Here is a 23,902-nt window from a genome sequence, read left to right on the forward strand (position 1 = left end):
TTAATGTGCCTGCTTGCCTTGTGGTTCTATCTTATGGCTGGTTGGTAATAGATGTGGTTTGAAATGGTTCAGGTCTCTGCTGTGTACTGTAATTTCCTTGCAATCAGTGTTTATCTGTTGATGTTGCCAAGCCAAATATTCTTGAACAGCGAATGAAATAAACCCGAGATAATCAAAGAGATACTGTTTCCCTATGAGATAGATGAGAGAGAGAGCGCGTGGTTGTGGCAAGTGTTCGGAAAGGGGCTATGATCTCTATAGAATTCCTAAACGCGGACTGGGTGACTGCTTTGCGGAACACCTTCGCTCCATGCAAACAAGCCCCCAACTTTCCTATCGCCTGCCTTTTCAACTCCACATCCTGCTCTCTTGCCCACATGTCCGTCCTTGGGCTTCTGCAATGATCCAGCGATACCCAACACAAACTGGAAGAACAGCACCTCATCTTCCGATCAGGCCTTCTGGACTCAATGTTGAGTTCAACAACAGTGAGCTTCCCCTTCCATCCTCACCCCCGCACCCCACCCACCCCACACATACACACTTTTTGTAGTTTGTTAATAGTTGTTTCACGCTGGCTGCTCAGTTTGCTCTCATTAAAACCTTCTACGATCTGACCTTTTTGTCCCGTTTTTTAAATAAATTTAGAGTACCCAATTCATTTTTTCCAATTAAGGAGCAATTTAGAATGGCCAATCCACCTACCCTGCACATCTTTGGGATGTGGGGGCGAAACCCACGCAAATACGGGGAGAATGTGCAAATTCCACACAGACAGTGACCCAGAGCCGGGAGTGAACCTGGGACCTCAGCAGTGTGAGACTGCAGTCCTAACCACTGCGCCACCGTGCTGCCCCTACCATCTCACCTTTTGCCACTGTTAACATCCTTCAGTCCTTAATGGCACCATCAACACTCCCTTTTGGTCTTTATCAATGCTCTCCTTTGCCCCAACCTATCCCTGGTCTCCTACTCTGCCCCACCTCCTTCACCCCCTTTCCAACTATGGCCGCGATTTAACTTAATGGGAACAGAGTCCCAGAGCGAACGCATTTAGCCGTACGTTTCCCAGCGTTCGCAGCACCGAGAAACACCCCGCTATTTAACATACCCCCAGTTAGCTAGAGGGCCTCAGCAGGGAACATGCGGCTGGGGCCACACATTGCCTCATTTTCTGCACTGAGGAGCTCTGCTCGCCGGAACATCCTGGGTGTAGCGAGAGATTGGGATCCCATTTAAAAATAGTCTCTGGATGTCCCGTCACAATCCCCAACCCCTCCCACCAAGCTCCAACTCACCATGAGAGTGTGCCCGCACCGCCCCCGCCCCCCCCATTCCCAAAGTCCAGGACATCCCTGGTCCAATTGCCACAGTGTGAACAATGCCAGCTTAACACCTTGGCAGTGTCAACCTCGTATGCTGGCAGTGCTCCTGCCAGCTGGCAATGTCACATGGGCACCTTGGCAGTGCCAGGCTGGCACCCAGGTAGCAGTGTGACACCAGCAGTGCCAGGGTACCACCCTGCCCAGAGGGCAAACCCCTGGGCGACCCCCATAAGTGCTGTTCCGTCTGATCCCCGTTTGTGGAGACCCAGTACTGAATGGCGTTTGCCTGAGGTCTCTGAGGCGAAGGGGATTGATCCCAACGCCTAGGCTGCCTTGGGAAACTGTGTATTAAAGTGAGACTAGCTGACTCACTCTAATATGCAGATTGGCCAAAACGTGATCCTGCCCACAATGGATAGTATTCACATTACAACGTCCTGCGAGATCGCGTTAGAACACGTGAGGCGTTGTGAGCCGGGTAGATCCCGGGAGCAGGGTCTCCCGGTTTCCACGGGCCACATTGCACCGTGATGCACATGGCTGTTCAATCATGCCCTATATAACTTTTTTTGAAGGGAAAATTTCCCCTGGTGGCCAATCCATCTATCCTGCACGTCTTTGGGTTATGGGAGTGAGAACCACCCAGACACGGGGTGAATGTGCAATATCCACACGACCCAGGGCCAGCATCGATCCCGGGTCCTCGACGTTGCCTTTTTTTCCTACTGTAAATATGGCAGTCAGTGGGGTTGCCCTCCTTCCTTTGGATATCAATTTTCTAATGCTCAGAGTCACCAGGTATCAAATGATACCACCACAAGGTTCAACCGGCTATCGATCAAAGAGCCAAACACCAGTTAGTTAGTTCAAGGTCAAGGGTACTTTATTTACACACAATTAGTCATGCAACATAAACACTACTAGTTAAACTACACCTATCAACTATGACAACCTGTACTTAACTTCAGGCACCCGGCTTAGGTCAGAGGAATAGTGGCCGTTGTTCGATTCTGGATCTATCGGGTCTGTAGAAGTAACTGCTGCTCAGCTGGGCTCATCCGTCTGGTAGCGGGCGTTGAACTTGAACTTGCTTCTGGTGGTGCTGCACTTGGAAGTAGACGTTGCCGGAGCGCCAGGTCCAAGAGAGGCCGAACACATGGTGGTCTCTCTCTTTTTATCCTTGGGGGGTTTTCGCGCTCTTTTGGGCGGTCCTTCAATTTGGACCCCATTAATTGGGTAACTCCTGATCAGTGTTCGATTCAAACCAATAAAGGGGCGGGTGCCTTGATGGCTGGGCGTGTCCCAAGCGGTCATTGACCCTGTTGTTTACGCTTCCCGAGTACAGGGAGTGGCGCCGAAATGTCTGGGATTGTATCGGTCGCTCAAGTATCAGTCCTTTGTCTGGCGGAGATGGGCCATCAAAATGCTAATCGGTTGGGGGTTTCGATACCGTCTGGAATCCTCACTCGCAAATATACATTCAGGCTCTGAGCCTGCCTGAATCTCGCATTGTCCATTTTTCCCGCTATGCTTTGCGACCTTCCCTGTTCCTGGTTGTAAGTGGCCATCCCAGATGGCTACACCGGCACCTTGAGGCAGTAGGGCTAACCATATAACTCTTCACATGAAAATAAAACGAAAATACTGCGGATGCTGGAAATCTGAAATGAAAACAGAAAATGCTGGATAAACCCAGCAGGTCTAGCAGCATCTGTGGAGAGAGAAACAAAAGGATTATTTAGATCCAAAACATTAACTTTGTTTCTCTCCACAGGTGCTGCCAGACCTGCTGAGTTTATCCAGCATTTTCTGATTTTACATCTGTTTTTGTGATGTTGGTTGAAAAATAAATTGTGGCCAAGATACTGGAAGAACTTCCCTCCTCCTTTGTGTAGCATCATGGGATAGGTTGCAACCATCGGAGAAGTCAGGTGGCATGTCTTGGTGGGTACAGAAACAAAGGCCGACAGTCTGGATCTTTCCTCCTCTGACCTAGAAATGCTGGTGTCATGCAAAACTCAACACTTAACTGGCGAAGCTGAGGCATTCTGCCCTATTCAGATTGGTCTTCACGTAAAGAGTCAGTCTTGGGGGTAATCGTATCCGGTCCGTTGGGAGACTGACTGGACCGGTTGTATTCACATCCCAACTGATATTACTCTGTAGTTGACTTCAATTGAGACTGAGAGCTGATTTCCACCAGCCCTCTGGAGATGGGCTGGAGGGGAAAGGGCTGGTAAAATGGTGGCAAAATGGTGTCGGGAGAGGAAGCTGATGTGTTCCTATCGCCACGGGAATAGTATCCAAGGCGAAGTGGCAGCAGCTCAGCAACCCCCAACCAGAGGCAGGTGGTCAATTAAAGTAATTAACTGGTTCATCAACGGCAATTTCATCAGGGTGGCTAAGATTGTACCAGTGTCGGGATGTCTCCTTGCTGTGCGGTCAGTTCGCCAGCTACATCAAGGCAGCTTCCCAGATGCTTGCTGTGTGGTGGGGAGGGGAATGGGAAGGGGCCTTCTTTTCTGAAGGCTCCATGGTCCATTGTGAGACTCACCGGCGGCAGTGCCCACCCCACAGCCCTGACACTGGAGGGTTTAACTCTTCGGACGCTTGGCCCTGGCGGAGACAGCTACTCCTCCCCTTCCTTTGGTGGCACTGCAGAGTGTCCAGCCCTCCGATTGAGGCCAACAGCTCAGAGCAGCGCCACCTCTGAATTGGCTGCCACCAATGGTCCCAGGGATTTGGGGGGCGATTCTCCGAACCCCGTGCCGGGCCGGAGAATCGGCGCAACCGCGCCATGATACGCCGGCGGTGTGCGGAGAATCGGCGCCATTTGTGCCGGCGCAGTTGGCGCGGCGCCGGCCGCAGGCCGCTGCAATTGGTGGGGCCGCTGATTCTCCGGCCTGGATGGGCCGAGCGGCCGCGTGGATATGACAGATTCCCGCCGGCGCCGTTCATGCCTGGTCGCTGCTGGCAGGAACTTTGCGCGAACGGTTGGGGGGGCGGCCTGTGAGAGGGGGGCTCCGTCCCCGGGGTCGGCCTCCGATGGGGTCTGGCCCGCGATCGGGGCCCACGACGGCGCGAACACTTGGGCTCCATTTGTGAGAATTGTCCCCTCATTTGTGATCTCAGCATGAGTCAAGTAACGTGCTGGTAGAATCCCAGCTGGAAATTTGACACAAAAATGTTAGCGTTACACCCGATCCCTTCGGCTCCCAAACAGGAAGATTTAAATATCCCCCCTCATTCATTTAAATACTTGCATTCAGGGAGGCACAGTGGCACAATGGTTAGCACAGAGCCAGAGATCTGGGTTCAAATCCCGGCCTTGGGTGACTGCGTGGACTTTGCAGATTCTCCCCATGTCTGCGTGGGTTTCCTCCGGGTGCTCCAGTTTCCTCCCTCAGTCCAAAGGTGTGCAGGTTAGGTGGATTGGCCATGCTAAATTACGCCTTAGTGTCCAAAGATGTGCAGGTTAGGTAGGGTTACAGGGATAGGGAGGAGGCGTGGGCCTAGGTAGAGTGCTCTTTCAGAGAGTCGGTGTGATTCGATGGGCCGAATGGCCTCCTTCAGCACTGTTGGAATTCAATGAATTCTATGTGTCAACAAAAGCTCTCCTGTTGTCTGTGTGAATCGAACATGAATACCTTTTCATCAGGCATCGCACAGAGTCTTAGCCTCTGGGTCTTTGGATACCTTGAAAGCCCTTTAGGCATTTCAGAGTAGGCGTCTTCCGATGGAGGAATAAAAAGAGGGCCCATTTCTAAAGCTGGGACTTGTGAATATTCATCAGCCATCTGTAACAGATGGAAACCTTCCAAAGGTACTTAGGGAAATGAAAGTGGAGGTAAGCAGGGATATGGGGCGCAGTTGCATAAATATTTTTGTGCTTCATTGGGCACCAGAGGTGACACCAGAGGATTGCAAATAAAAACAAATTTGAGTCTCATCTTCAAAGGTCAAGAATGTGGTCATGGGAATTGCAGGTCTGTTAGCTTCACATTTAGCTTCACATAAAAATATCATCATCTGTTCCAAAGGAAGCAATTGAAGCTCATTTAAGAAGAGCTAAAGCAATAATTACCAAGCCAACCCACATTTGTAAACGCTGGGTCATGCGTAAGAAATGTATTGGAACCCTGTGGCAGCAAGGCCGCCAACTTTGGGCCTATCCCACAAGGCATTGTTACATGACCTCCCGCCGTCAACTAGTCAACACCACCCCCTCCACACCACCCCTGCCAGTGGTTACCTGACATGTCAATCATCACAGTGCATTATTTCCCAAACCAATTGGAAAATTCACACATTTGATATTGTCGCGACCAACGAACAAAAGAATGACCAAAGAATATATTGGGTTTTTTTTTAAATTTCGGGGGAAATGTTTTCCCCCTCCCGGTTGCTGGGCAACAGTGTCTTGGAGATTCCAAGGCAATTCTGGAGGGCTGCATCCCTGTGCTGAGAGTTGGTGTATGATGTCATATGTGCCTGGTAATGTAGCAAGAATTTACACAAGCGTTTTATGGGAGATGTGAGCCAAAAGAGAAAGCTCTTAGGATGTAGACTAAGCTGTAAATTGGATGACTTAATTGGTTAGATTTGGGGAAGATTTAGTGTCAGTATTCTGTGATGGCAGGGAAGATCTGTGCCCAGGATGATAAAGTTGCTCACAGAGCTTTATAGTCACCCTGTATCTATAGTTCCCCCAGGATGCCAAATCAGCAGATCCTGGTAACAGTATTGCTGGCTTTTGCTGCAATTGAGCCAGCTATCAGAAGACACATGACAGGGGCCATTGAATTTGCTTTTTCGCACGAGCAAATCTGCTTGCTACCTTATGCGTGAGGAGCCATGGGTTCAAATTGCCGCCGGTGACACTCAGTGGTTGAAGCCCATCATCCTACCCTTCTCCTATCATAGGATTGAACCCGCTGGTGGTACCTCGAAGCCAACATTGAAACACATGCAAAGAGCATAGGAGCGGCATCAATCACTGACAGTACGAGGAAATCTGTGTCCCAAAGCTGATTTGAATCACCAAGATATCCAATTCTAATGACACCAACAACAGGGATTGCCATTCTACTATCCAAAACGTTCCTGATCCGGGCTCAACATCTCGACAATTCCCAATGGTCACAATAAGGTGTGGTTTTCCCATGCTTTTACTTGTTGGTCGAGGATTTGAATCCCAAATTCTTTTACTTGGGAAATATAATGCTGGGAGAAGGGAGGTCCTGTGGCACACTGAGTAGCATCCCGGTCGGTCTCTGGGCCTGAAGATCCCGGTTCAAGTTACACGCCAGGATTTGATGGCCATGGAAGGTGCATTCATAATGTGGCCAAGGGGGTTGATTACCAGCCTGTAAATCCTTCCAGTACGCAGGAGCGGGATTGTTTCAATGGTCAGCCATTGCGCAGAAGGTGACGTCAAACGACAGCAGCACTTTGCCAAGCATAATCATGGACCAATGCATGGCCATCAATGCCCTGTAGGAAGAGGAGCTTGTTAGATCCGGTGGGTTCAGTGACTGCTGCAATGTTGCCAACGGAGGGGTGAGGGTATAGTCACGGTAGCACAGTGGCTAGCATTGTTGCTTCACAGCACCAGGGTCCCGGATTCGATTCCCAGCTTGGGTCACTGTCTGTGTGGAGTCTGCATGTATTCCCCGTGTCTGCGTGGATTTCGTCCGGATGTTCCGGTTTCCTCCCAAAAGTCCCGAAAGATATGCTTGTTAGGTAATTTGGACATTCTGAATTCACCCTCTGTACCCGAACAGGTGCCGAATGTGGCGGTTAGGGGCTTTTCACAGTAACTTGATTGTAGTGTGTGATGAATGGTTACTGTACCCTTAACACCATGTAGGTGGTGCCCCTTTAAGACCGGGTTTGGAACCCTGGGGGATTCCGCCTCCGGCTCCGCCCACCAGGGAGCCGTATATAAGGTGACGCCCTGTAGGCGGCACTCAGTAAGCACACGTCTCGGTCACTGACTAGTTCTCTGCTTATTAAAGCCTTCATTTACTATTCTACACTCTTGTGTCGTTATTGAGGGTACTACAATTTAATAAGCAGACTACGTTAGGATGGACGCCGGTCTCAAGCCAGAAAAGCTCAACCTGGAAGCACGGACACTGGAGGCCAAAGAAATTTTAAAGTACTGGCTCCGCTGCTTCGAGGCCTACCTGGAATCCTCGGAAACTCCCGTCCTAGGGCCGCGCAAACTGCGCCTACGCAACGCCCGGGTGAGCCATAGAATTTCCGCCATGATCGTGAAAGCGACCACTTACGACGAGACGATCGGGATCCTGCGGAAGTGTTTCATTAAACCCATAAACGAGGTACATGCACGGCACCTGCTCTCTACCTGCCGGCAGCGCTCAGGGGAAACGCTAGACGAGTACGTGGAAAAGCTAATCGTGCTCCCCAGAAACTGTAATCATCAAGACGTGATGGCGGACGTCCACATGAACCTGCACATCCGAGATGCGTTCGTGTCCGGCATCCGTTCCACCTATATCAGGCAGCGACTTCTCGAAAAAAGAAACAAACGACCTTCAGGACATGGTAATGCTCGCCACCTCACTGGAAGTGGCCCGCCACAACCTAGGCGCGAACCCTGCGAGCCCCCCTCGGACTTCCCCAGGCTCGGCCCTTGCCACGCGGCGACCCACCCAGACTTGGAGCACACCGTGCTATTTCTGTGGGCAGGGCCAGCACCCACGTCCACGCTGCCCAGCCCGCTCCGCCATCTGCAGCGACTGTGGGAAGAAGGGGCATTTCGCGAGGGTCTGCCTGGCCAGGCCCAAGGCCCAGAAACAAAAAGATCACCAGGCCCGAAAATCAAGCTCACAGGCCCGCAGGCCCCGCAACGTGGCTGCGCACCGGCCAGACAAGCCCCTTTCTTTTTTAAAAAAAATATTTTATTGAAAATTTTTGGTCAACCAACACAGTACATTGGGCATCCTTTACACAATATTATAACAACACAAATAACAATGACCTATTTTATCAACAGAAAATGAATAAATAATAAATAACAAAAATGAAAACTAACCCTAATTGGCAACTGCCTTATCACAAGTAACACTCTCCAAAAATATAATTTAACAGTCCAATATATAATTATCTGTAGCAACGACCTATACATATTATACAGTATATATTAACAACCCTGAGAGTCCTTCTGGTTCCTCCTCCCCCCCCCCCCCCCCCCTCCTCCCCCCCCCCCCCCACCCCGATCCTGGGCTGCTGCTGCTGCCTTCTTTTTTCCATTCCATCTATCTTTCTGCGAGGTATTCGACGAACGGTTGCCACCGCCTGGTGAACCCTTGAGCCGACCCCCTTAGAACGAACTTAATCCGCTCTAGCTTTAGAAACCCTGCCATGTCATTTATCCAGGTCTCCACCCCCGGGGGCTTGGCTTCTTTCCACATTAGCAATATCCTGCGCCGGGCTACTAGGGACGCAAAGGCCAAAACATCGGCCTCTCTCGCCTCCTGCACTCCCGGCTCTTGTGCAACCCCAAATATAGCCAACCCCCAGCTTGGTTCGACCCGGACCCCCACTACTTTTGAAAGCACCTTTGTCACCCCCATCCAAAACCCCTGTACTGCCGGGCATGACCAAAACATATGGGTATGATTCGCTGGGCTTCTCGAGCACTTCGCACACCTATCCTCCACCCCAAAAAATTTACTGAGCCGTGCTCCAGTCATATGCGCCCTGCGTAATACCTTAAACTGAATCAGGCTTAGCCTGGCACATGAGGACGACGAGTTTACCCTGCTTAGGGCATCTGCCCACAGCCCCCAGCTCTTCTTCCCATTTCCCTTTTAGTTCATCTACCATAGTCTCCCCTTCGTCCCTCATTTCCCTATATATATCTGACACCTTACCATCCCCCACCCATGTCTTTGAGATCACTCTGTCCTGCACCTCTTGTGTCGGGAGCTGCGGGAATTCCCTCACCTGTGGCCTCGCAAAAGCCCTCAGTTGCATATACCTGAATGCATTCCCTTGGGGCAACCCATATTTCTCGGTCAGCGCTCCCAGACTCGCGAACTTCCCATCCACAAACAGATCTTTCAGTTGCGTTATTCCTGCTCTTTGCCACATTCCATATCCCCCATCCATTCCCCCCGGGGCAAACCTATGGTTGTTTCTTATCGGGGACCCCCCCCAAGGCTCCAGTCTTTCCCCTATGCCGTCTCCACTGTCCCCAAATCTTCAGTGTAGCCACCACCACCGGGCTTGTGGTGTAGTTCCTCGGTGAGAACGGCAATGGGGCTGTCACCATAGCCTGTAGGCTAGTCCCCCTACAGGACGCCCTCTCTAATCTCTTCCACGCCGCTCCCTCCTCCTCTCCCATCCACTTACTCACCATTGAAATATTAGCGGCCCAATAATACTCACTTAGGCTCGGTAGTGCCAGCCCCCCCCCCCCCCCCCCCCCCTATCCCTGCTACGCTGTAAGAATCCCTTCCTCACTCTCGGGGTCTTCCCGGCCCACACAAAACCCATGATGCTCTTTTCAATCCTTTTAAAAAAAGCCTTCGTGATCACCACCGGGAGGCACTGAAACACAAAGAGGAATCTCAGGAGGACCACCATCTTAACCGCCTGCACCCTCCCTGCCAGTGACAGGGATACCATATCCCATCTCTTGAAATCCTCCTCCATTTGTTCCACCAACCGCGTTAAATTTAACCTATGCAATGTGCCCCAATTCTTGGCTATCTGGATCCCCAGGTAACGAAAGTCCCTTGTTACCTTCCTCAACGGTAGGTCCTCTATTTCTCTACTCTGCTCCCCTGGATGAACCACAAACAACTCACTTTTCCCCATGTTCAATTTATACCCTGAAAAATCCCCAAACTCCCCAAGTATCCGCATTATTTCTGGCATCCCCTCCGCCGGGTCTGCCACGTATAGTAGCAAATCGTCCGCATACAAAGATACCCGGTGTTCTTCTCCTCCTCTAAGTACTCCCCTCCACTTCTTGGAACCCCTCAACGCTATCGCCAGGGGCTCAATCGCCAGTGCAAACAATAATGGGGACAGAGGGCATCCCTGCCTTGTCCCTCTATGGAGCCGAAAATATGCAGATCCCCGTCCATTCGCGACCACGCTCGCCATCGGGGCCCTATACAACAGCTGCACCCATCTAACATACCCCTCTCCAAAACCAAATCTCCTCAACACCTCCCACAAATAATCCCACTCCATTCTATCAAATGCTTTCTCGGCATCCATCGCCACAACTATCTCTGTTTCCCCTTCTGGTGGGGGCATCATCATTACCCCTAACAGCCTCCGTATATTCGTGTTCAGCTGTCTCCCCTTCACAAACCCAGTTTGGTCCTCGTGGACCACCCCCGGGACACATTCCTCTATTCTCATTGCCATTACCTTGGCCAGGATCTTGGCATCTACATTTAGGAGGGAAATAGGTCTATAGGACCCGCATTGCAGCGGGTCCTTTTCCTTCTTTAAGAGAAGCGATATCGTTGCTTCAGACATAGTCGGGGGCAGTTGTCCCCTTTCCTTTGCCTCATTAAAGGTCCTCGTCAATACCGGGGCGAGCAAGTCCACATATTTTCTGTAGAATTCGACTGGGAATCCATCCGGTCCCGGGGCCTTTCCCGCCTGCATGCTCCTAATTCCTTTCACCACTTCTTCTACCTCGATCTGTGCTCCCAGTCCCACCCTTTCCTGATCTTCCACCTTGGGAAATTCCAGCCGATCCAAAAAGCCCATCATTCTCTCCCTCCCATCCGGGGGTTGAGCTTCATATAATTTTTTATAAAATGTCTTGAACACTCCATTCACTCTCTCCGCTCCCCGCTCCATCTCTCCTTCCTCATCCCTCACTCCCCCTATTTCCCTCGCTGCTCCCCTTTTCCTCAATTGGTGTGCCAGCAACCTGCTCGCCTTCTCCCCATATTCGTACTGTACACTCTGTGCCTTCCTCCATTGTGCCTCTGCAGTGCCCGTAGTCAGCAAGTCAAATTCTACATGTAGCCTTTGCCTTTCCCTGTACAGTCCCTCCTCCGGTGCTTCCGCATATTGTCTGTCCACCCTCAAAAGTTCTTGCAGCAACCGCTCCCGTTCCTTACTCTCCTGCTTCCCTTTATGTGCCCTTATTGATATCAGCTCCCCTCTAACCACCGCCTTCAGCGCCTCCCAGACCACTCCCACCTGGACCTCCCCATTATCATTGAGTTCCAAGTACTTTTCAATGCACCCCCTCACCCTTAGACACACCCCCTCATCTGCCATTAGTCCCATGTCCATTCTCCAGGTTGGGCGCCCTCCTGTTTCCTCCCCTATCTCCAAGTCTACCCAGTGTGGAGCGTGATCCGAAATGGCTATAGCCGTATACTCCGTTCCCCTCACCTTCGGGATCAACGCCCTTCCCAGCACAAAAAAGTCTATTCGCGAGTAGACTTTATGGACAGAGGAGAAAAACGAGAACTCCTTACTCCTAGGTCTGCTAAATCTCCACGGGTCTACACCTCCCATCTGCTCCATAAAATCTTTCAGTACCTTGGATGCTGCCGGCCTCCTTCCAGTCCTGGACTTCGACCTATCCAGCCCTGGTTCCAACACCGTATTAAAATCTCCCCCCATTATCAGCTTTCCCATCTCTAGGTCCGGAATGCGTCCTAGCATCCGCCTCATAAAATTGGCATCATCCCAGTTCGGGGCATATACGTTTACCAAAACCACCGTCTCCCCCTGTAGTTTGCCACTCACCATCACATATCTGCCCCCGTTATCCGCCACTATAGTCTTTGCCTCGAACATCACCCGCTTCCCCACTAATATAGCCACCCCCCTGTTTTTCGCATCTAGCCCCGAATGGAACACCTGCCCCACCCATCCTTTGCGTAGCCTAACCTGGTCTATCAGTTTCAGGTGCGTTTCCTGTAACATAACCACATCTGCCTTAAGTTTCTTAAGGTGTGCGAGTACCCGTGCCCTCTTTATCGGCCCGTTCAGCCTTCTCACGTTCCACGTGATCAGCCGGGTTGGGGGGCTTCCTACCCCCCCCCCTTGTCGATTAGCCATCCCCTTTTTCCAGCTCCTCACCCAGTTCCCACGCAGCTGTATCTCCCCCAGGCGGTGCCCCCCCGCCCATCCCCTCCCATACCAGCTCCCCCCTCTCCCCAGCAGCAACCCAGTAAATCCCCCCTCCCACCCCCCCGCTAGATCCCCCGCTAGCGTAATTACTCCCCCCATGTTGCTCCCAGAAGTCAGCAAACTCTGGCCGACCTCGGCTCCCCCCCGTGACCTCGGCTCGCACCGTGCGACGCCCCCTCCTTCCAGCTTCTCTATTCCCGCCATGATTATCATAGCGCGGGAACCAAGCCCGCGCTTCTCCCTTGGCCCCGCCCCCAATGGCCAACGCCCCATCTCCTCCACCTCCCCTCCTCCCCCCATCACCACCTGTGGAAGAGAGAAAAGTTACCACATCGCAGGATTAGTACATAAAACTCCTCTTTCCCCCCTTTTTAACCCCCCTCTTCGCCCCCCACATTCGCCCCACCACTTTGTTCAAACGTTCTTTTTAATAACCCGCTCATTCCAGTTTTTCTTCCACAATAAAAGTCCACGCTTCATCCGCCGTTTCAAAGTAGTGGTGCCTCCCTCGATATGTGACCCACAGTCTTGCCGGTTGCAGCATTCCAAATTTTATCTTCTTTTTATGAAGCACCGCCTTGGCCCGATTAAAGCTCGCCCTCCTTCTCGCCACCTCCGCACTCCAGTCTTGATAAACGCAGATCACCGCGTTCTCCCATTTACTGCTCCGAGTTTTCTTTGCCCATCTAAGGACCATTTCTCTATCCTCAAAATGGAGGAATCTCACCACTATGGCTCTGGGAATTTCTCGTGCTCTCGGTCCTCGCTCCATCACTCGGTATGCTCCCTCCACCTCCAACAGACCTGCCGGGGCCTCCGCTCCCATTAACGAGTGCAGCATCGTGCTCACATATGCCCCGACGTCCGCTCCCTCCGCACCTTCAGGAAGACCAAGAATCCTCAGGTTGTTCCTCCTTGCGTTGTTCTCCAGTGCCTCCAACCTTTCCACACATCGTTTCTGATGTGCCTCATGCATCTCCGTCTTCACCACCAGGCCCTGTATGTCGTCCTCATTCTCGGCTGCCTTTGCCTTCACGACCCGAAGCTCCCGCTCCTGGGTCTTTTGTTCCTCCTTTAGCCCTTCGATCGCCTGTCGTATCGGGGCCAACAGCTCTTTCTTCATTTCCTTTTTGAGCTCTTCCACACAGCGTTCCAAGAACTCTTGTTGTTCAGGGCCCCATGTTAAACTGCCACTTTCCGACGCCACCTTGGTTTTTGCTTGCCTTCCTTGCCGCTGTTCTAAAGGATCCACTGCAATCCAGCCACTTTCTCCTCCTTTTTCCATTCGTATCCAGGGGGGATTCCCTTCTGGTTTACCGCACAGTGTTTTTAGCCGTCAAAATTGCCGTTGGGGCTCCTATCAATAGCCCAAAAGTCCGTTTCACCGGGAGCTGCCGAAACGTGCGACTCAGCTGGTCATCGCCGCACCCGGAAGTCTCACAAGCCCCTTTCTGACGTGTCATCGGCCTCGTGTGAGTCATGGGGGCGACCATCTTGGCGGCGGCCATCTTCTAGACCCGACACGTGCGACCGACGGCGGTGGCCGTTTTGTGAATCCGACTCGGTCTACCCGCAACTGGGAGTGATCACCCTCGACCAATCGCGACCAAAGCACCTGCAGAATTCCATGATGCAGGTCCAGATCAACGGGCGCGACACTCCTTGCCTCTTCGACTCCGGGAGCACGGAGAGCTTTATCTTCCCTGAAATGGTAAGGTGCTGCTCCTTGCGCACCTATCCCGCCTCCCAAACCATAGCCCTCGCATCTGGGTCCCACTCGGTCCAAATCAAGAGGTACTGTATTGCGGATCTCGCGATCCAGGGCGTCGAATACGCTCGCTTCAAGCTCTATATCCTCCCTCACCTCTGCGCCCCCCCTGCTGCTCGGTCTGGATTTCCAATGCAGCCACCGAAGCCTGACCCTGAAGTTCGGTGGACCCTTGCGCCCCCTCACGGTATGCAGCCTTGCAACACTGAAAGTTGCACCCCCCCTCACTATTCGCGAACCTCACCCCTGACTGTAAGCCCGTCGACACCAGGAGCCGGCGGTACAGTGCCCAAGATATGACTTTTATCAAGTCAGAGGTCCAGCGTTTGCTGGCAGAGGGGGTCATCGAGGCTAGCAACAGCCCCTGGAGAGCACAAGTGGTGGTAGTACGGTCCGGGGAAAAGAAATGGATGGTCGTGGACTACAGCCAGACCATAAACCGCTTCACGCAGCTCGATGCGTACCCCCTTCCCCACATAGCAGAGATGGTCAATCAAATCGCTCAATATCGTGTATTCCCCACTGTCGACCTCAAATCCACCTATCACCAGCTCCCTATCCGCACGAAAGACCGCCCCTATACTGCTTTCGAAGCAGCCGGCCGGCTCTTCCACTTCCTCAGGATCTCCTTCGGCGTCACAAATGGGGTCTCCGTTTTCCAGAGGGCGATGGACCAAATGGTGGACCAGTACAGCCTGCGTACTTGGACAATGTCACCATCTGCAGCCATGATTAGCAGAACCACAACGCGAACCTTCAAAAGTTCCTCAAGACCGCCCGGGCCCTCAACCTGACCCACAACGAGGAAAAATGCGTTTTCCACACAACCCGACTAACCATCCTCGGCTACGTCGTGGAAAACGGGATCCTAGGTCCCGACCCGACCGCATGAGCCCCCTTAAGGAACTTCCCTTCCCCATAGCCTCAAGGCCCTCAAACGATGCTTGGGGCTTTACTCCTATCACGCCCAGATATGCGGACAAAGCCCGCCCACTCATAAAGACCACGACATTTCCCCTGACGGCTGAGGCCCAGTCGGCCTTCAGTCGCATTAAGGCCGACATAGATCATAGTTCATAGAATTTACAGTGCAGAAGGAGGCCATTCGGCCCATCGAGTCTGCACCGGCTCTTGGAAAGAGTACCCTATCTAAGGTCAACACCTCCACCCTATCCCCATAACCCAGTAACCCCACCCAACACTAAGGGCAATTTTGGACACTAAGGGCAATTTATCATGGCAATCCACCTAATCCGCACATCTTTGGACTGTGGGAGGAAACCGGAGCACCCTAGACATCATCTAGGCCGCTATGCACGCGGTGGACGAAACCATTCCTTTCCAGTCAGACATCGCCCTGGCTGCTACCCTCAACCAGGCAGGCACGCCAGTAGCATTCTTCTCCCGGACACTCACCGCCTCCAAGATTCGGCATTCTGCAGTGAAAAAGGAGGCACAAGCCATTGTGGAGGCTGTGCGGCACTGGAGGCACTACCTAGCCGGTAGGAGGTTCACCCTCGTTACCGACCAACGGTTGGTAGCCTTCATGTTTAATAACGCACAACGGGGCAAAATTTAAATGATAAAATTTTGAGGTGGAGGATCGAACTCTCCACCTACACGTACGATATCAAGTATCGTCCAGGGGAGCTCAACGAGCCCCCAGATGCCCTGTACCGCGGCACGTGTGCCAACATGCAGGAGGATCGCCTGTGGGCTATCCACGATGACCTCTGTCACCCGGGGGTTACCCGGCCCACCCACTTTATCAAGTCCCGCAACCTACCTTGCTCCACCAAGGAGGTCAAGGCCATGACCAGGGCTTGCCAGATCTATGCGGAGTGCAAACCGCACTTCTACCGGCCGGACAAGGCTCGCCTTGTAAAGGCCTCGGGGCCCTTTGAGCGACTAAGCGTGGACTTCAACAAAGGCCCCCTCCCGTCCACCAACCGCAATATCTACTTCCTAACTGTCATCGACGAGTTCTCCCGCTTCCCATTCGCCGTTTCCTGCCCCGACATTACCTCGGCCACTGTGATAAAGGCACTGCACAGCATCTTCACCCTGTTTGGTGTCCCCACTTATATCCACAGCGACCAGGGTACATCGTTCATGAGCGATGAGCTGCGTCAGTATCTGCTCAGCAAGGGCATCGCCTCGACCAGAACGATCAGTTATAACCCGTGGGGAAACGGGCAGGTGGAGTGGGAGAACGCGACAGTTTGGAAGGCTGTCCTGGCCCTACGGTCGAGAAATTTCCCAACCACCTGCTGGCAGGAGGTCCTACCCGATGCCCTACACTCCATTAGGTCGCGCCTCTGCACGGCCACGAATGAGACCCATCACAACCGCTTGTTTGTCTTCCCCAGGATGTCCACCTCCGGGGTCTCGCTTCCACCTTGGCTGACGGCTCCGGGACCTGTTCTTCTCCGGAGGCACGCGATGAGCCATAAAACGGACCCCCTGGTCGAGAGGGTTTGACTGCTACATGCGAACCCCCGATACGCCTACGTCGAGCAGCACACGTCTTGCTCACTGACTAGTTCTCTGCTTATTAAAGCCTTCATTTACCATTCTACACTCTCTTGTAGTTATTGAGGGTACTACATAGTGTTAATGTAAGCCTACTTGTGACAATAAAGATTATAATATTATTTATCTATATATAATGCCCACATCAATAATGCCCTTCACAGTCTCAAAACTGGAATTTAGTAAGTGGTAAGAAAGACCCACACCGAGCACCCAATCCCAGTAGCTTTCCCTGTGCACATTAGTAGGAGATAGTAGCATCCCTCCCCTTACTTCCCCCCCCCCACCCGCTCAAGGGTGTAACTCCCGCAGCTTACACTTACCCCCACCACCAACACCCTGCAATGATCTTTGAACCCCAGTCCCCCATCTGCAATATCCCCTCAATGTGCCCTACCAGTCTGACCCTACCAAGAACCCCAGACATACCTCTGGCTCTCGCTCAGGTGCAGCAGTCAGACCTCAATGCAGTATTGGCAGTGGCCACCACTCCTGGTGGCGCTGCTGGCATCGGAGAGTTGCCAGCCTTTGACCTGCTGGATCTCCTGTTGCTGAGGGGCAGATGACCCATCTCAAGCCAATTTATGGCCATTATATGGTTGTGGGGCTGCCAGCTGGATGGGAGTGGGAAATCAGGGCACGGTGTGTGTGTTGTTTCTCCTCATCTTTGAACTAGAGAGGGCAGTGACCACCGGCCTATGGTTTTCATAGTTGAGGTGGATATCGCATGAAAATGTCCCGAAATACCCATTGTGCTTCTATATATCTTCATAGTATACTCACGGCAGCACTGTTATCCTAAAGAATAAATATTTTGGCATTTATACTAATACCGGTAGACTTCCCCACGGTGTGCAGGGTACGTACCATGTTTCCTATGTTTGTGCCAGAAGTACTGTTTTACTAAGGTCTTGAAATGTGCATTTTATTCCATGTTCTCAAGCCCAGACACACAGGTGGGAACAGTAGCACAATGGTGTTGTTCTTCAACTAGTAACCCAGTGAGGATAAATTCCACAGCTTCTGAATTTAAATTTGATTCATGAAATAAATCTGGGATACTCTCTCTAATGGTCACCAAGAAACCCTCATTCATTCATGTCCTTTCGGCAAGGAAATCTTAGAGGAGGTCATCCACTCAGCCTGGCCTCCATGTGACTCCAGACCCACAGTAATATGGCTGGCTCTTAACTGCCCTCTGAACTTGTCCAGCAAGCCACTCCGTCGTTTTCAAGAAGGTGGTTCGCTACCACCTTCTCAAGGGAAATCAGGGATGGATAATAAAATACTGGCCTCGCCACCAACACCCACATCCTTTCAATGACTAAATAAAAAGTGCAAAGTACAGCATTTTGGAGCTGTTGGAAAGCCATGGGATTGCGCCCCTCCCTGTATGGTAAACAATGGTGCCAACCCTGACCCCAGGACTGTGCCAAGCTCTCAAAAGTCCTCTCCAGATTTCCCTGCAGTGTATTGTCACCACAGCTTTTGTCATCGGACTCATTTGTTTGTTTATCCTCCCCACATGTATGAAGAGAGATAGGGCAACAGGCTGGCAAAATAAATTGGGAATTCAGCCATGATCTAATTGAGTGATGGGGCAGGCTTGAGGGCTGAATGGCCTCCTCCTCTTGTAAATTTTGTTCTGCTCTCAACTCCATTAAAATAGGGGCATGATGACACAGTAGTTAGCACTGCTGCCCCACTGCACCAGGGACCCGGGTTCAATTCCGGCCTTGGGTGACTGTGTGGAGTTTGCCACGTTCTCCCCATGTCTGCATGGGTTTCATTCCGGGTGCTCCGGTTTCCTCCCACAGGATTTGCAGGTTAGATGGATTGGCCATGCTAAATTGCCCTTAGTGTCCAACAGTTATACGGGGTTACAGGGTTGCGGGGAGTGGGCCTAGATAGGGTGTTCTTTCAGAGGGTTGGTGCAGACCCAATGGGCCGAATGGCCTCCTTCTGCAGTGTAGGCATTCTGTGATTCTCATGGGCTTGTCTTGTTGGGTTTGGGGTGAACTTACTTGTGACACAGGACAGAGGTGATTCCTCAGGCAACCAATTCCTCTTGAAAATCTTCGACAAGTGAGTTCCACACAATATTGTGCCTGATATAAAATGGCTGCTGTTGCATCTAAATTCTCCTTTGAGGGACTGTATGTTTTTTTTTAACCACAAACACCGCTGCGATTTAAGAAAGTGGTTCATAAAATGAACTAGGAATGGACAATAAATGCCTTGCAAGAAAGACACTCAGCCCCAGAATGATCCTCTTTTAAATGAAGAAAATATTGGTGCCATTTCCAAAATAAAGAAGGCTGACCAGACAGTGTTAATTGTATACTGGTAAATTAAGGTTAAGAATAGTCAGGTTGAGGGAGTAATTCGACAATTACTTGTAACACCTAGAAAGAGACACTTATTATCACTATTACCAGGCTGTGGAGTTAGGATCCAAGTGTAATGTTTCGCTTTGTGAATAAGTAAATATTAACCTCTCGTCTCCTCCCTAACCAACTGGCTGTCAGAAATGTAACATTGTGTTGTTTGGGTATGTAGTCAATTTGGGCCTCCGCACTCAGCAGTAGAGGACATTCCCTCAGAGCTGGGATCCTCGAGAGCCTGTTGATGCTCCGCAAGATTCCCGTTACTACGTATTCCGCTCCCACTGCCCCCGAGCTTTAGAACTCGCTTTGCCAGCTGCCTGACCCGAATCGAGATAAATAACAACTGCTGTCACAGTGTCATTAAAATTATTTAAGATGCTGTCAATATTCGCTTAACTCTGAACTGAATGGCTTCTTTTCTTTCTGCAGAAGTGGCTATGACTTTGACTACGACTATTACAGAGATGGATTCTATGACAGGTATGTTGCCCAAGTCTGATTTGATCCTTGCCTTTACTTCTTTTCCGGAATTGCTGTAATTTTTTTTTAAGTGACAGTGAGAATTACTCCCAGTGCCTCGGAGCTCACGAGAGGTCTAACCTTTCTTGAACCTGTTGACGTGGTCCAGAACTTTATTTTCCTTTCTCTTTTCCTCCACTTCTACCCTCCGCACCTACCTCATCCCTCGTCCAGTCCCCCCCCCCCCCCCCCCCCCCTCCACCCTCCTCCTAACCCCACCCTCTGGGAAAGCATGTAGCAAGAAGCAGAATGGTAAAGGGCCATGACATCAAATGCAATCTCATATCAGGTGCAATGTTCCAGAAGGGAAGGTTTGCCTTTTCTTCACAAAAGACAAGGCTGTTGCACGGTGCATGTTAATATTGGCAACAGCGTTGTCCTCTTATTTGACAGTCATGATCACAGCAGCTAAGCATTGCACAACAACAACTCGCATTTCTCGGGTGCCTTTAATGTAGGGAAATGTTCGGCGACACCTTAGAGAAACCTCAACGGACAAACATTGACATAATGCTGTCGCGTTAGGATGATCAGCATTGAAAGGGTTAATCTGTGGGACTCCGGAAGCAGCAACACCCACATGATTGTGCAAGAGACAAATTACCCAAAGCTCAAGAGGGACAATGCTTATGACTTAGACTGAGTAACACCTAGTCATGTATATCTGTATCTAATTATGTTTATCCAGTAAACCAGTTCACGCTCAGGCATGCCGGTGTATCAGCAATCATTCCTTAGCCAGTCGCAATCAACTCATAACATGGTGGCAGCGTTGGGATTCGTGCCCACAACCGCGAAGTAACTACCAACATACAACACGTGCCAATGGAAATAATTGGGAGGGGAAGAGCCAAAGAGTAAGGTTTGAAAGAGAATCTTAAAAAAAGGTGGAGAGGTTTGGGGAAGGAATACTGCAGAGTTTAGGGATTAAACAAGGCTGTTAATGGCAAGGTGAAGAAATTGGAGATGTGCAAGAGGCCACGGTTGGCGGGTGCAGAGATTGCAGAGAGTTGAGGAGGTTACAAAGATAGGGAGGGGCAATATCATGGAATGATTTTAAATCAAAAATAGGAATTTTAAATCCAAGGCATTGGCAGACTAAGTGCTCGTGTAAATCAGCAAACAACAGCACAATGCAGCTTTAAAAAAATATATTTTCATTCTCCTTTTTCACATTTTCTCCGAAATTTACACCCAACTAGAAACAACAATCAGTAATGAAGTCAATCAATAACAACGATCCCATCAAACCCCCAAACATTAGTCCGCATGTTAACATAAGCAAATGACAAATCACCCATAGTCACCATCAACACATACAGCCCTCCCAGCCCCCCCCACTAATGTTCGATGTAGAATTCTCGAAAGTGCATAATGAATAACGCCCATGAATTGTAGAACATCTCCATTCTTCCCCTCAGTTCAAATTTAACCTTCTCAAGAGTCAAGAATTCCAGCAGGTCCCACCGCCACGCCAGGGCACAGGGTGGAGAGGTTGATCTCCACCCTCCAGGATCTGCTTTCGTGCGATCAACGAGGCGGAGGCTACGACATCTGCCTTCGCACCCGTTTCCAACCCCAGCTGATCTGACACCCCGAATATGGTCTCATCAGGGCCCAGGTCCAGTTTCACATGCACCACTGTAGAGATTACCCTAAAAACCTCCTTCCAGTAATCATCCAGCTTTGGACAGGACCAAAACATATGAACGTGGTTTGCAGGGCCCCCCCAGCAACATTCACACACATCTTCTACACCCTCAAAGAGCCGGCTCATCCTCACCCTTGTACGGTGTGCTCTTTAGACCACCTTCAGCTGTATCAGCCCCAACCTTGCACACGAGGTGGAGGCGTTCACCCTCCAGAGCACCTCACACCAGAACCCCTCCTCCATACCCTCTCCCAACTCTTCCTCTCACTTTGCCTTGATCCCTTCCAAAATAGCCCCGAAAACCGCCGATACTACCCCCTTCTCCAGTTCCTCTGTCATCAGTACCTCCTCCAGCAACGTGGAAGCCGGCTCTACTGGGAAGCTCTATATCTCCTTTCTGGCAAAGACTCAAACCTGCATGTATCTTAATATCTCCCCCTGCTCCAACCCATACTTCGCTCCCAGCTCCTTCAATCCTGCAAACCGACCCCCAAGAAACAAATCTTTTAGTGTCTTAATTCCTTTCTCCTGCCATCTCCGAAAATTTCCGTCCCACTTCCCTGGCTCAAACCTATGGTTCCCCTGAATCGGCATTTCCCTTGACCCTGCCCCCAACCCAAAGTACTGGCGAAACTGCCTCCAAATTCTCAACAACGTTATTACTACCGGACTCTCTGAGTATCTCCTCAGGGCCGTCGGGAGCGCGCTTTTGCTAGTGCCTTCAATCTCGACCCCCTACACAAACGCAGGATTTAGCTTGTTTGGAGACTTGGGCGGAGAGATGGCAGATGGAGTTTAATCCAGACAAATGTGAGGTAATGCATTTTGGAAGGTCTAATGCAGGTAGGGAATATACAGTGAAAGGTAGAACCCTCAAGAGTATTGAAAGTCAGAGAGATCTAGGTGTACAGGTCCACAGGTCACTGAAAGGGGCAACACAGGTGGAGAAGGTAATCAAGAAGGCATACGGCATGCTTGCCTTCATTGGCCGGGACATTGAGTATAAGAATTGGCAAGTCATGTTGCAGCTGTATAGAACCTTAGTTAGGCCACACTTGGAGTATAGTGTTCAATCCTGGTCGCACACTACCAGAAGGATGTGGAGGCTTTAGAGAGGGTGCAGAAGAGATTTACCGGAATGTTGCCTGGTATGGAGGGCATTAGCTCTGAGGAGCGGTTGAATAAATTCGGTTTGTTCTCACTGGAACGACGGAGGTTGAGGGGCGACTTGATAGAGGTCTACAAAATTATGAGGGGCATAGACAGAGTGGATAGTCAGAGGGTTTTCCCCAGGGTAGAGGGGTCAATTACTAGGGGGCATAGGTTTAAGGTGCGAGGGGCAAGGTTTAGAGTAGATGTACGAGGCAAGTTTTTTACACAGAGGGGAGTGGGTGCCTGGAACTCGCTACCGGAGGAGGTGGTGGAAGCAGGGACGATAGTAACATTTAGTAACATCTTGACAAATACATGAATAGGATGGGAATAGAGGGATACGGACCCAGGAAGTGTAGAAGATTGTAGTTTAGTCGGGCAGCATGGTCGGCACGGGCTTGTTCCTGTGCTGTACTTTTCTTTGTTCTTTGTTCTTGGCACCTCCATTCTGACCCATTGGGAGTCAACCCCTCTGACCGAGCTCCCTAAGCAGAATGCAGCTTTAACGTACAAAACCTCCCTACAGACATCATAGCTGTGTGAGGAAAACCTAGTCTACATCAAAGATGGGGAGATAGGAACGGGGAAATGTCAGGGATTTAAGGAACAGCCACCCTTGGCGAGGTGAAGGGGGAGGGCTATACAGGAGGCTGCAGTCAGAGAAACTGAGCTCAGCAGAGGAGTTCAGGGCTGGAAGACTTTATAGAGATAGGGAGGACAAGGCTATGGAAGATTAAAAGACGATGAGGATATTTCATTTCTTTTTTAAAAAAATATATTTTATTCAAAATTTTGTGGCCAAACATAACAGTACATAGTTTTTCTTTTGAACAACAACAAAGCAATATAAATACCCGTGGCCAGTTTTAAACAAATAAATAAATAATATATAAACAAAAACAAAAACAAAACTGAGTGGCAACTGCCTTGTCAAAAATAGTTACTCTCCAAAGATACAATCCAACAATCCAATATACATTACCTATAAGAAGTGTCTATACATATACAATGACATCCCTGAGAGTCCGTCCGGTTCCTCCCCCCCCCCCCCCCTTGGGGTGCTGCTGTTGTCTTCTTCTTTTCCATTCCCTCTATCTTTCTATGAGGTAGTCGACGAACGGTTGCCACCGCCTGGTGAACCCTTGAGCCGAACCCCTTAATACGAACTTGATCCATTCTAACTTTATAAACCCTGCCATGTCGTTTATCCAGGTCTCCACACCCGGGGGTTTGGCTTCCTTCCATATAAGCAATATCCTGCGCCGGGCTACTAGGGACGCAAAGGCCAAAACATCAGCCTCTCTCGCCTCCTGTACTCCCGGCTCTTCTGCAACCCCGAATATAGCCAACCCCCAGCTGGGTTCGACCTGGACCCCCACCACCTTCGAAAGTACCTTTGCCACCCCCACCCAGAACCCCT

General features: G+C 50.8%; 1 protein-coding gene across 6 annotated transcripts in view; it reads left to right on the top strand.

The window, feature by feature from the left end:
* The window catches only part of LOC140430841 (RNA-binding Raly-like protein), a 2,211,286-nt gene that overhangs the window by 1,962,722 nt on the left and 224,662 nt on the right, over window positions 1–23,902 (top strand). For all 6 annotated transcript variants that reach the window (XM_072518571.1, XM_072518572.1, XM_072518570.1 and 3 more), the window contains one exon: window positions 19,590–19,640. In XM_072518571.1, the coding sequence (XP_072374672.1) occupies window positions 19,590–19,640 (51 nt within the window). The remainder of the gene's footprint in view (window positions 1–19,589; window positions 19,641–23,902) is intronic.

The sequence above is a fragment of the Scyliorhinus torazame genome, chromosome 10, assembly GCF_047496885.1.
Source record: "Scyliorhinus torazame isolate Kashiwa2021f chromosome 10, sScyTor2.1, whole genome shotgun sequence".
Lineage (NCBI taxonomy): Eukaryota > Metazoa > Chordata > Chondrichthyes > Carcharhiniformes > Scyliorhinidae > Scyliorhinus > Scyliorhinus torazame.